Here is a 12,781-nt window from a genome sequence, read left to right on the forward strand (position 1 = left end):
TAGCTTGCCCATTTTTAGGCAGAATTCTGTCTGTGGCAGAAATGAGGACATTTTGCCCAGTGGCTTGTTTGCCACATTTAAAGCCAACTCCATAAGGAAGTTCTTTGATGTTGATCATCTTCTTTGAGGCAGGCTGGGTGTTGCCAGGAGTTAACTTGTCTTGTTGTCAAAGAATCTTTAGAATAATAAAAACATCTTTAAATGCCATATGCTGTGGGTCTCTGAGGCGTTTGAAGACCTTATTAACTATTTTACCTTTTATATCTATAGAGTCATATCCTGCATCCTCCATGTTCCAGCCCCAGCACGTCTGTTGCTGTGACCCTTCAGAATTGAACAGCTTCCAGGACAGACATGTAGAAAGCTTCTGATCCCAATTGGTCCAACATTTCAGTCTGTCCCACACAGGACTCCTGTTAAGCCTGGAATTTCTCACCATTTAGAAAGTGCTATCCCTGGCTTGCTTAACCATTTTCTCCATTTTTTTTGGCGGGAGGGCCCTTCAAAGGTATTATTCACCCTAAATTAGCCTGAAGAAGCCTTAAGAGAACAACGTCCCATTCCCTCTAAGGGAGGTTGGGTAGGTTTCTGTTTGCTCTCTTGGTCTACAGATTATTATTTTCATCGGGAGGTGGTTGTAAGTTATTATTGGTCTTATACAGAGAGAAAACTAGGTTGGACTCAGGGACGTCTCACTTCTCCTTTATTTTTCTTTCATAGGCAAGGAGATAGGAGCTGAAAAGAAAGAAAGAAAGAAAGAAAGGGGAATATAGAAATATAAAGGGAGGATAGAACAAAATGTAGATTACTGAATGTACTCCTCAACTCAAGGCCTTAATTGTTACTCACAAATGAGGTTGTTTTTAGTTGGTATAGAATTTTGTATATTGTTGTAAGTCATGGTCATGTCAAGTACTAATCTAATTTTATCACAAGAACATATGTCCTAGGTCTAACAGGTAGATATGACTCTATAGATACACAGGCTTTTTCCTCTTTAACCTCGGCTCATTCTGTCCTTGACTTGCTCTGCTTAGATCCGGTTCCAGCTGTTTCTTTCCAATCTGATACTCTTTCTTTATCTCCCTGAGCTCATGAGGGTCAGTTCCTCAGTCTTCAGGCTACCCAGCCTTTGTGCTGGGCCCGTGTCATTGCCTTCTCAGCCTGATCCTGTGCTGCTCCAGCCATCCCACCCGCTGCTGCCCTGCTACCCTGCTGCACTGTGTCCCCCAGGTGCCTCCGCAGCCAGAGGTCTGAGCAGTGCTGCGCCATTCCCACCTGCTTGGGTCTTGGCTTTGAGGGGGTTGTTTGTTACCTTTTTTATAGACACAGCCATGGTTTTGCTTTTTGTTTTCCTAGTTGTCCCTTACTGTGACACTGTGGTAAATTACTGTATTGGGATGTTTTCTTTATTGTTTTATTTTTGAAACAAGGCTTCACTCTATAGCCCAAGGCTAGCCCAAGGCTAGCCCAAGGCTAGCCTTAAACTCACGATCTAGCCCCGCCTGAGATCTTTCTGAATGTTGGGTTCTGGGCCTAGCCAGGAGCCCTGTTTTGAGAATGTTAGATTACACTTGTTTTAAAGATAATTTCAGCTTGGCCAATGTACCTTCTTCTGGACATGCTAGTGGATTAGTCCTCAGAATTGTGTTTAGCACGTTCTTAGAACTTGAAACACGGATGTTTTCTCAGTCTATGTTGGTAAAGTTTTGCTCAGAGCTTCTGTTTCATCATTTACTCTAAGTCTCATTTCTTTTTAAACTGTTGTAGCCCTGGATATGTAGCTTTTTTATTTCTAATATGTTTGTATCTTCCTTTTCTTTTTCGTCATCTTTTAAAAATTTTACTTAGTCATTTTACATCTTGATCATATCCACCTCCCTTCTCACCTCCTGGCCCCTCCCTCCTTTCCTTTTCCCCCATCCCCTACTCCTTAGAAAAGTGGATCCCCTACCCCCCAACCCCAGCACATCAAGTCAAATCAGAACTGAGCACATCCTTTCGCACTGAGTCTAGGCAAGGCAGTACCGCCAGGGGTTTGTGATTGAAAAGCAGGCAACAGAGTCCATGTCAGAGACGGCCCCTGCCCCCCCTGACTAGGGGCTCACATGAAGCCTGAGCTGCCCATAGGCTACACCTGTGTAGGGGACCTGGGTCCAGGCCATGCATGGTGCTTGGCTGGTGCTTCCGTCTCTGCAAGCCCCCGGGCTCAGGTCATTTGACTCTGTTAGTCTTCTGTATTCTCCTTGTTTAATGGATAATGTTGAAATCATTTTTTCCTGACAAATATTTTATTTTAAATTCTTTTCTGTTACACCTTGTTCTTTCCCCCTTTTTTCATTAATTGTTTTTGGTCAGGGTAGCTAGCCTAGAGTTTGAAGCAAACTCTCTAACTGAGCCTTCTTCGCGCTGCATGCGATCAGCCTTTTCTTACCCTTTACTTTCTTGGGCATTCATTGTCCTGTGACTCCTTTACTAGCTCCCTGTTGTGTTTACTTAGCTCATTTATTTCTGTTCATTGAGTGATCACCCTGAAACATTTTATTTGTTAAAATGTTTTATTTATAAACAAGATACATACATAATGCAAGATAGAAAAAGCCTGAAGTTCTTAAATATATAGCTCAAAGAAGTAGACAAAACGAACAAGTTCATATGTCAACAACTGAAAAGAAAAGATGAGTGTGGTGGAGCCTGGCCTGTAGCAGGTAGCCGGGCAGTCAGAGCTGTAGCTGCTCTCCGTGCAGGGCGTACGGAGGCGCCACAGCACGCTGCCCACCTGGGCACAGTTTGGGTGGAGAGTGAGGTTCTCTTGACTTTGAAAGTAGCAGCATTTGTGAATCCTCCAGGAGAAACCTGATCTAGTGAGTATGAATAATTCAGACTGCAGTTTAGTGATCTTTCTACATTTTAATTTGTGTGGATGTGAGCATGTCCACTGGTTCATGGAGGTCAGAGGAGAGCCTGAGGCAGTCATTTCTGGGTCTGGGTCCCAGAGTCCAGCTGAGGGGGTCAGGCCAGTGTGCTTGCCTCCTGAGGCATCTCACAGACCCTCAGATTACGTTTTCTGTTGTGACTTAATAAACCAGTAGTGAGTTACAGTTTGCAAATGTCTTTTACAATCCCCCACCCCCCCCACCCCAAGGTCAGATACTTCATACCGATGTGGTTTACTTGCACTGTGGACAAGGCTTCCGAGAGGCAGAGAAGATCAAGAGGCTTTTGCTGGATTTCAAGTAAGAAAATAAAAGCCTGTTGAGTATGTTAGTGGCTCAGGCAGCCATAGGTACTTTTGGAGCTCCTAATTTGGAGTGTGGGATTAAGAGAAGTGCCTGGGTGGGGGTGGGAGTGGGCGGGGTGGGGAGCAGGCGGGGAGAGGGGAAGAGGGAACCTCAGGCTCAATGCTGGGGCGAGTTGTTCGAGAACTCATACCTGCAGAGGGTGGTGAAATACTTTCCCTCTCTCTGCCCTCTTTCAAGTAGAGGTGATAATGTGGTACCTGGGAGCTCTTCCCCACCCTCTTCCCTCCCTTCTTCCCTCCCTTGAAGAAGGGATATTAGAGTAGTTAGGAACTTGAAAAATTAACACCATCTAATTTAGTTGTATCTTTATTATGGTTTGGAATGAGCCTGAGTTTACTTATGTTTATGTTGGCTCTTTGTAGATGAGAAAAAAGCTGCCTGACTGTCTTGAGATGACAGTGAGCTGCTTCTCCCCTGCCCCCTTACCAAGCGCAGGGGATGTGCTCTAGAGTGGCGGAGCGGTCACACGGATACAGAGAAGCGTGCCACTGACCTCTGCACTCTGTATGCTTTCTCTGGGTGACTTCAGAGTGGGCCTTGGACTCATCCAGCTTTCGTTCTGCTTCTCCCTTGAAGCTGCAGCACAGTGGTGATTGGAAATGGAACTGCCTGCCGGGAAACTGAGGCGTACTTTGCTGACCTGATAATGAAGAATTACTTTGCACCACTGGATGTGGTTTACTGGTAAGGCCGGGGGAGACTTGGAGAGCATAGAAACTTCTCAGGCTCCTTTTGTGATGACTTTTCCTTTCCTTTTTGAAAATGTATGTCTTGTTTGCCTCCCAGACTGCCTCTTGCTATTACTAAGAACGTTGTGGGAGTGACCAGTGCAGGGCAGAAGCTCTCGCAGCAGCAGCCTATCAGAGCTCAGGTTACTCAAATGGCATCTCCCAGACTTACTTGACAAGAGGACTCTGGTTAAGTGATAATTCATGAGTATGGAATATCAAGCAGCAATTACCGACTGTAGATAACCCACCCTGCTGTCAGAATTTTAAGCCTCTGAATCATCGTCCTCTGGCACTGAGAGCCAAGACACCTGTTGTAAATGAAAGTGTTTTTGATGCTCATTCGTCTTCCTTTCCCAGAGCATTCCCATTTCATACAGGTGGACAGCTGCCCTGGGGATGGTTACACGTCATGTCCCTGCTTCTTAGGTCTGCCCTGCCCTGCAGAGTAGTTCTGCTTTCATGTCCCACTGTTCTTCTTCTTCTCTTTCTCTCTGGGCCTCACGTAGCTAACTACCCTTTCAGTGGATGTACGTCTGAGGGTTCAGTTGTGGGAGAGAGAAGTACAGTGTCTGCATTTAATGAGGCATGCTCTAGGGCCATCCACTTGTGCCTAGTGAGAAATTAGTACCTAAGAATGGTTGATGAACAGGGTGTAGACAGGATCAACACAGCAAATACAAAGGTAATCCTTCCACAGGAAGAATTCTAGGATTCACTTAAAAGCTGAAAGGAGGGGCCAGGTAACCTGTATGCTGACAATGTAATCCAAATAAGTCAGCAAAATAAACTCAGGTTAATGAAAAGGGCTGGAAGAATGTCAGAGAAAACTAATGTGCTGTGAATGTGGCTCAGGAAAGAAGCAGATGGAAAGGTCACCTGAGTTCTTGGCGCCCTGCATCTTGTGCTGGGAAGCTGGCTTGTGCATCCTGCACACCTTCACTGTTCTGGAAGCCGCAAACGGGTACCTGGACTTTGGAGAAACTGATTGAGCCTCCTACTCGTGGCTGATGATGTTTAATTACAGCCAGTTTCATTCTTACCTGTTCATCTTAATTTGATGTCAATATCTCAGGAATAATTGTAATGATTATGTATACTATATGCGCGCACACACACAACCTGGACATCATAAAAATTGCTGTTGGAGCTGATGGTGTATACCAGCAATCCTAGCATGTGGGAGGCCAACGCAGGAGGATATCTGTGAGTTGAGGGTATCTGCAGCCTTCATTGAACTTTAGGTAGTATAAAATATCAGGAAAAATTAACCAGGAGGCCACAAAAAATCTGGATTTATTAAACTTGTTGAAATAAAATGATTGATCTTTAAGCAACCATAATTAAAGATAAGCCCTGAATAGAAGCCATTTGGTGTGTGTAATAGTTGAGGTGTATATGTTACTAGAAGTGCGAGGGCGCACGGCTTTGCGGTTTTGTTGTACTTCAGAGACATTGAAGAAGTGTGCAGCTCCACCCTGTATTAGAATACCTGTGCCCTGATGCGCACAGTGTGCTGTGCGCTATTCATTTCTTCCACCCTCTCTTCAGAGTGCTGGGCAACCTGCGTAGGGTTTTCAGTCCTCCTAGGGTGAGTTGTCGTGTCTGTCCCTATGGCTGAGCCACACTCTGGCTCTCTTGTCACAGGCATTACTCCCTGACGCTCTTGTCTGTTTGCTAGCGCTTTATGATGGGCCTTTGAAGCTGTCTAGTCAGAATTTATAGTGACTGCTTTAGGAAAATCAGCATTTGATTTCATTTTGTTGTCAGTTTTGAGTGTTTGAAGAAACCCTTTTCTCCCGTCATGTGGCGTTCCATTTGTCTCATGCTTTGTCTCATGCTTTGTCTTATGCTTTGTCTCATGCTTTGTACTTTCTCTTACACATTCCTATAATCTTGTCAGATGTTTATCATTTGCCCTTAACTCTTTTCTAAACATCATAATAAAGTCCGCAGCCATCACTCATCAGTGCTTTTATCTTGATTCGCTGCTGTAAGTTAGGATGTGCCGTGATCTGTATCACGCCTGCAGTAGCCATTCTCCTCGCTTGTGTTTCTAGCCCTGCCCTTGAAGTACTTTGTAAGCTCTGGGACTTCTCCAGCCCCGGGGGAATCAGCTATGCTTTCAAATCCTAGTTAACGAAGGGGAAGAAAATTAAACTGGATCCAGGTGGTGGCTTTAACTGGGATTCAGCTAGTCATTTACATTTGAAGCTGGAAGTGTTAATGAAAATGCTCGAAATACTGTAGAGTTCATTATAGTCTATGGTAGAATGATGTGTCTTCAGTTTTTTGCACATAGTACCACTTGTTTTTTAATGTCTGATTATTTGTTTTCTTATAATGGCACAGAATTATTTTTCTTTCTTTCTTTCTTTCTTTTTTTTTGTTTTTTGTTTTTTGTTTTCGAGACAGGGTTTCTCTGTGTAGCCTTGGCTGTCCTGGACTCTCTTTGTAGATCAGGCTGGCCTTGAACTCACAGCGATCCATCTGCCTCTGTCTCATCCTCCACTGCCCAACCAGATTTATTTTCTAATCTTGTACTGCTATGGTGTTTTTGTTTTGTTTTGTTTATTTTGTTTTTGCAAAAGATATAATTTACCTTTCTATAACAATGGTAAAATGAACCAGGCATGGTGGCACACGCCTTTGATCCCAGCGTTCAGCGAGGCAGAGGCAGCAGATATTTTATAAGTTCGAAGCCAGCGTGGTCTCCAAAGTGAATCTAGGATAGCCAAGGCTACACAGAGAAAGCTTGTCTCAAAAAATAAAACAAAATACAATGGTAAAATGTACAAATGGCTTAGCCCTTAGGAGACATTGTGTTTACACATATGCAGGAAGTATCGGCTTCCTTAGTACATCTTCAAATCCAGGGAGCATGTTCCAATGCTCAGGGTTGTGTTCTGTAAGCTCAGCACTTACCGGTCTGCTGTGATCAACCTAAGTCGTGTGTGTATCATATCTGTACATGCATGCATGCACACGTGCAAGTCGAAGGTCAGGGTTAATGGTTTGCCTTTTGTTCTCCACCTTTTTTCTTTTCTTCCTTCCTTCTATTTTCCTTAGTTCCTTCGTTCCTTCTCATTTAATTTATGTGTATGGTATCCTGCCTGTATATATGCATGTGACTCACCATGCATGCAGTGCCCACAGAGACCACGAGAGGGCATTGGATCTCCAGAAGAAGAGTTACAGTTGGTTCTGGAGTGTCATGTAGGTTCTGGGTCCTTAGCAAGAGCAACAAGTGCTCTTGACTGCTCAAGCATCTGTTCACCCTTTTTACCTTCTCCACCTGGAGCTAGATGCTGGGAGAGACTGGCTAGCTAGAAAATGCCCCGGGGTTTCCCGTCTCCATCCAGCCCAGCAAGGGGCTGCAGGTACCTGCAGCTGTGCATGGCTTCCGCGTGAGTGCTAGGACCCTGCACTCAGTCCTCATGCTTGAGGAGCAGGACCTTACCTGCTGTAGCCTGCTATAAATGTTCTCACTTACTATCATTAAGCCTTAGACTGGTTTTGATCAGATAAATCTTCTCAAGACGATTGACTAGATTATAGCTTGAAATCTCTCTTTTCTGAATGTTGGGACCAGACATGTTTAATACTTGGATTATTTATTTTTAATTTTGGGATGCCTCTTTCTATATAATAGCACATCTTGTGAATGGGATTCAAAATTAAACATGAGGCTCTGCATAAGCCTTATACACAAAACCTAAAGGTTTATAATGTGCTCATGCTTTGACCGAGGCCTGTCGTATAAAACCGTATGTGGGATTTTTTACTTGTGACATGTCAGCATTAAACATTTTCAGAGTTCTGAGCATTTAGGGTTTATAGACTTAATATTTTTTAAAGATAGATGTTGATTTGGGGAATAAAATTATGATATGATAGAATTGCATAGTTGAAGGATGAAATAATGAGATAATGTTTAATATTTGGTGTGTTGTATTTTCCTCTCTAATTGGCAAGCTTTCCACTACAGGCTGTGCTGTATCACAGCCCATGGGTGTTTTGGAGCATCATGGGGCATGAGGTCACTGAGCTGGGGTCAAGAGATGCAGAACAGTTTGTGCTGCAGTGTGACTTGCTTCTCTTTCTCTGCTGAACGCCTGACTATACACATGGATATTAGCAGGCAAATCTCAAAACGAAGAAATAGTATTACTTTCCAATGAACACTCTTGTTAGCAAGAATGGAGATGGATTGAGAAAGTGCCTTGTGTGGTGAGAGCAGAGGGAGCGAGGCCTGGGGATGTGTTGGATTGAGGGGTAGCCGAGGCCTGCCTAGGGAGGGGCAGAAGTAGCCAGATCATTGTAGGAAGGTGACTGTGGTGGTAGACGGGTGGGAGGCACAAGGATGCCCATTTTCCTTTCAGCCCAGTGTACTATCAACTTTTAATAGGAAAACAGAATTCAAGGAATCATAAGGTTTTTGTTTTGTTTTGTTTTTTCTTGAGGTAATTGATGTACTTTCCAGAAACTCTAACAATTGTAGGAAATTGGATGGGCCATGAAAGGTTAACTTCCTTGGGGAATAAATAGAATTTTATGTTAAGATAAAATAGTCAACTTAAAAAAAAAAAAGAAATCAGAAATACACGTTACTATAGACTAGGCAGAGAATGTGGCTGCATGGTAGGATTTCCCATTGCCTGAAATAAAATTAATGCCTTAGATTGCATTTTCCGATTTGTATGTGGTTTATAATATATTATGAAAAGGAGTCCCTACTGTATGTCCTTGTTCTCAGTATGTTATCATCGTCTCGTTCTGGTCAACATACTCCACAACATTTAAATATTACTACACACGCACTTTTGTTTGGTTGTACCGAGTTTTAATCATTCCTTACTTGACATCTGGGTTTGTAATCATGATCATTTTAAACTAAGCTAAATCACGTCTTTCATGCTTAGGTCTTTGCATATGCCTTTATTTCCTTGGAATGCATTCTAGTAGCAAAATGTAGATTTTCAAAATAAATGTGTCCTTAAGACGTTTTCATCTACTTGCACGATATACCGAATACATTCTAGCAACGGAGTGTAGGTCTGAGGAAGCCACTTACCACTGTTCCGAGGAGTGCTGGGATAGCACAGCCAGGGTGCTAGCCTGTCTCTACTGCATTCCTCTTTCTCCCTAAGGTGCTGCTTGATTAGGGATCTGCAGTTCAGGACACTGGGAGGGTTAGATACAGTCAGAGGAAAATAAAGCGTTTTTATTATGGAGTATATCTCGCTGTCCCCTTGTACCCAGATTCGAGGCTTTTTAATGTACTTTTCATTTCACTTGAATTATTATTTAAGTTTTTAAGATTTATTTTTTAACAATTAATTTACGTGTGTCTCTGCCATATGCAGGGAGGCCAGAGGAGGGCATGGGGTCCTCCTGAGGTGGGGTTACAGTTGTGGTGAGTTACTTGGTGTGGGTACTGGGATATGGAGAGATACTTGCTGGGTAAAGGTATTTGCTGCCAAGCCTGGTAACCCGAGTTGATCTCTAGGCCAGACATGGTGGAAAGTAAGATCTAATTCCTGAAGTTTGTCCTCTGATTTCCTCATGTGCATTAGGAATGCGCACGCATGCATGCATGCACGCATGCACATGCATGCACACACGCACAAATAAATGTAAGAACAAAGTTTTTAAAAATTAAGTTGTTTTCTTTTCTGTTATTTAATGATAGTATTAATATTTGGTTTTACTTTTAAGTCCATTAAGTCTATTACAAGGCCTATGTTTTATAAATTATGTGCCAGTTTTGGCTTTTCTTTTTCGTTTTAATATAATTTTTGAATAGCAAAAAAGTTTAATGTTTATGAATTCTAAAAGTTCAATCTTACAATTTTAAAAATAGTTTTTGTCTTTTACTTTTTTTCAAAGAAATGTTCAGTTAGCAACACAAGGACATTATAAGCTTCTAGAAAATTTATAGTTTTAATAACACTTATTAGATCTATCATTCAGTGCTTAAGGAATTGATGTTTACATTTTAATTTCAGTTGTGATTTTTGTCTCTTGCATTCTACTTTCCTTGTGCCTGCTTGGTCCATGTTCAGGTTTTAATTCCTTCTGGGTGTCCTCAGCTGCCCTTGTCTCCTTAGTCGTTGTGAGTGTGGTGTTTTGGTGTCTGAGAATTCTAGTCTAAGTCCCGGGCAGTCTGTTGCAATGTCTCTGACTGAATTCAGGGTCATCCCTGGCTGAGTAGTGGGCAGACACCAGAGGCATCTGAGCCGCAGTGTTCAGCTGCTCAAGTGCTTCTCCACCTCATCCAGGGCTCCCGCGAGGGTGAGCTGGCTCCACAGCATTACCTAGGAGTTGTGGTTACTGTGGGTGGCCTTACCTCTCCTCCTTGGTGATTCTTTTCAGTCCCAATCTCAGTACCTTGATCCTTCTAAGTTGAGGCCTCAGAGTTTAGGGCAATAAGAAAATAAAAATGCTTTTATGAAGTAGGGGCATTTGTAATCTGGAGATAGGGTCCTTTGGGTGGATCGAATACGGTTGTTTCATGAGATATTTTCAAGAACTTTTCGCTTGTTTGCTGAGATTCTGCTCACTAAAATGTTACGGGAGTCTTTTCTATTGGGCCAGTTGTGAGTTATTTAGAAACTAGGCTTCTGACTGTTTTGATTTGGCTCTTTGTGTCTCAGGGCCCTTAGACGGAAACTCTTTAAAGCCTAGCACACACTTCCATCTAGGCCCATTTTCCTCCATCACTCTTGTCTCCTCTCAAAGGAGGCCCTCAACCTCTTCTGAGCACAGCTCTTCTTGGTTTTGTTTTTGTTTTGTTTTGTTTTGTTTTGAGACAGGGTTTTTCTGTGTAACCCTGGCTGTCCTGGACTCGCTTTGTAGACCAGGCTGGCCTCAAACTCACAGTGATCTGCCTGCCTCTGCCTCCCAAGTGCTGGGATTAAAGGTGTGCACTATTATAGCCAACACAGCTCTTTTAACTTAATTTAATTTTTGTTTTTTGAGTTTCCCTCTCAGAAGTTTGTGCTTGCAGCAGTTGTATCTCTTCCTCATCTGGTCCTCCCTGCTGCATTCTTCTTCCTTTGTCCTTGGAGGAGCGGATACCCTCTCCACAACATGGTACTAAGGCTTTCCATATCCATGGAACACAGAAGTTCAGAAACTGCCCACATGAAGCCCTTCAGCATGGTGTGTGTTGAATGGGATTCCCTTCCCCTCCATGTTGGTGCAACAAGAGTGGCAGCCCCTCAGCCACCTTCCTAAAGACAGTTTCTCTCCCAGCTCTCTCACACCCTCTTGCCTGCATCCCAGACACGGCCACTTCTTAGGGCAAATGTGTGCAATCGCTTTTGAAGCTTTTATCTAACAAACACATCTCATGATGGGTGCTTTCTCTCATGCAGTCAGGACATGCTGCTCAGCATCCAGATACACAGGCACAGTTCTGAATGCTATGAATGAGAGCAGTGACCAAGGCAAAGTACTTTGCATCTAGAACAGTGGTTCTCAACCTGTAGGTCAAGACCCCTTTTGGGGTTGCATATCGGACGTCCTGCACACCAGATATTTACGTTACAGTATATAACAGAGACAAAATTACAGTTATGAAGCAGCAAAGAAGCAATCCTATGGTTAGGGTCACCACAACATGATTAAAGGGTCGCAGAGTTGGAACGGTTGAGAACTACTGTGTTAGAAGCTTTTATTTTAGTAGGTAAAACTTACAGATGAACATGTATGGATTTACATGTGGCATGTGAAATAGTAATAAGTTACACGTGGACAGCTGGATGCAAAAGAAGAGTATACAGATGGGAAGGAAGTGCAGATTTCAGGTGGAATCTGAGCAGATGGGAATGCTGTCTTTATGGTCCTGAGAAAGCCACCCAGGCTGAAGGAAGGTGTGCAGGAAATTATCTGTGCTCTTCAGATTTCTGCTGTCAGTATTTTTATATGAGCTCTCTAGAGGCGTGATTTTCCTAATGTAGATTACAGTCCATTGGTGAAAGTTACAAAACATTTCGGTTGAAAAGAACAGAAAATGTGTATCTTATGCAGTAGGCCCAACACCACCTCTACATCCTGTATGTATATACTGGGTCGTGGTATGCAGTGTTTGTTATCTTTAGTGGCAGAGTCAGTCAAGTTTGAGGATCGTTGCTCTATGAAATTCGGCAACCTCTTAAAAGCGTATAAACCTTGAAAATTGCCCAGCAGTACTCTTTGATGAACAGGTAGGAAGTTTTTAGAAATAGAATGTGGGTTACTTTATAAGATGACAAAATATCCTCATTGTGAAAGATAACAGGGCACTAATTCACAAAGCACAGCACATATGGCACAAGTAGCTAGGGTGCACCTGTACAACTACACGCCTTTCCAAATTTTTCTGGGAAGTTTAAATTAATGATAGAATTTTTTCAGTATGATTCCTTATGTAAAAGAAAACTTTCTAAACACTTTGGTCATTAACACATGTCAAGATTTTATTTGTTGTGATTTCATGGTAAGGGAAAAGGTTTCTAGTAGGCCAAGTGAGATGAACTTGGGAGAAGACCTCTGTTCAAAAGAGAATATAAAATTACTATTGTAGAAAACCAAAACTGTGTGGGTGATTGGCTTGTGGAACAAGTCTTATATCTGTCACAGTATATCAGGGAATTACTTTAAGCAGTATATTAAGAATGCTGCAGGGTTTTGTTTTTGTCTTTGTGTTTGTTTGTTTGTTTGTTTCTTTTTGGTTTTTTTGTTTTTGTTTTGTTTTGTGTTTTTTTT

At 42.6% G+C, this 12,781-nt stretch overlaps 1 protein-coding gene across 1 annotated transcript in view; it reads left to right on the forward strand.

The window, feature by feature from the left end:
- The window catches only part of Srbd1 (S1 RNA binding domain 1), a 157,789-nt gene that overhangs the window by 39,627 nt on the left and 105,381 nt on the right, over window positions 1–12,781 (forward strand). The window contains exons 13-14 of the mRNA XM_051159864.1: window positions 3,146–3,236; window positions 3,879–3,986. Of these exons, the coding sequence (XP_051015821.1) occupies window positions 3,146–3,236; window positions 3,879–3,986 (199 nt within the window). The remainder of the gene's footprint in view (window positions 1–3,145; window positions 3,237–3,878; window positions 3,987–12,781) is intronic.

This window comes from Acomys russatus, chromosome 1 (assembly GCF_903995435.1).
Source record: "Acomys russatus chromosome 1, mAcoRus1.1, whole genome shotgun sequence".
Lineage (NCBI taxonomy): Eukaryota > Metazoa > Chordata > Mammalia > Rodentia > Muridae > Acomys > Acomys russatus.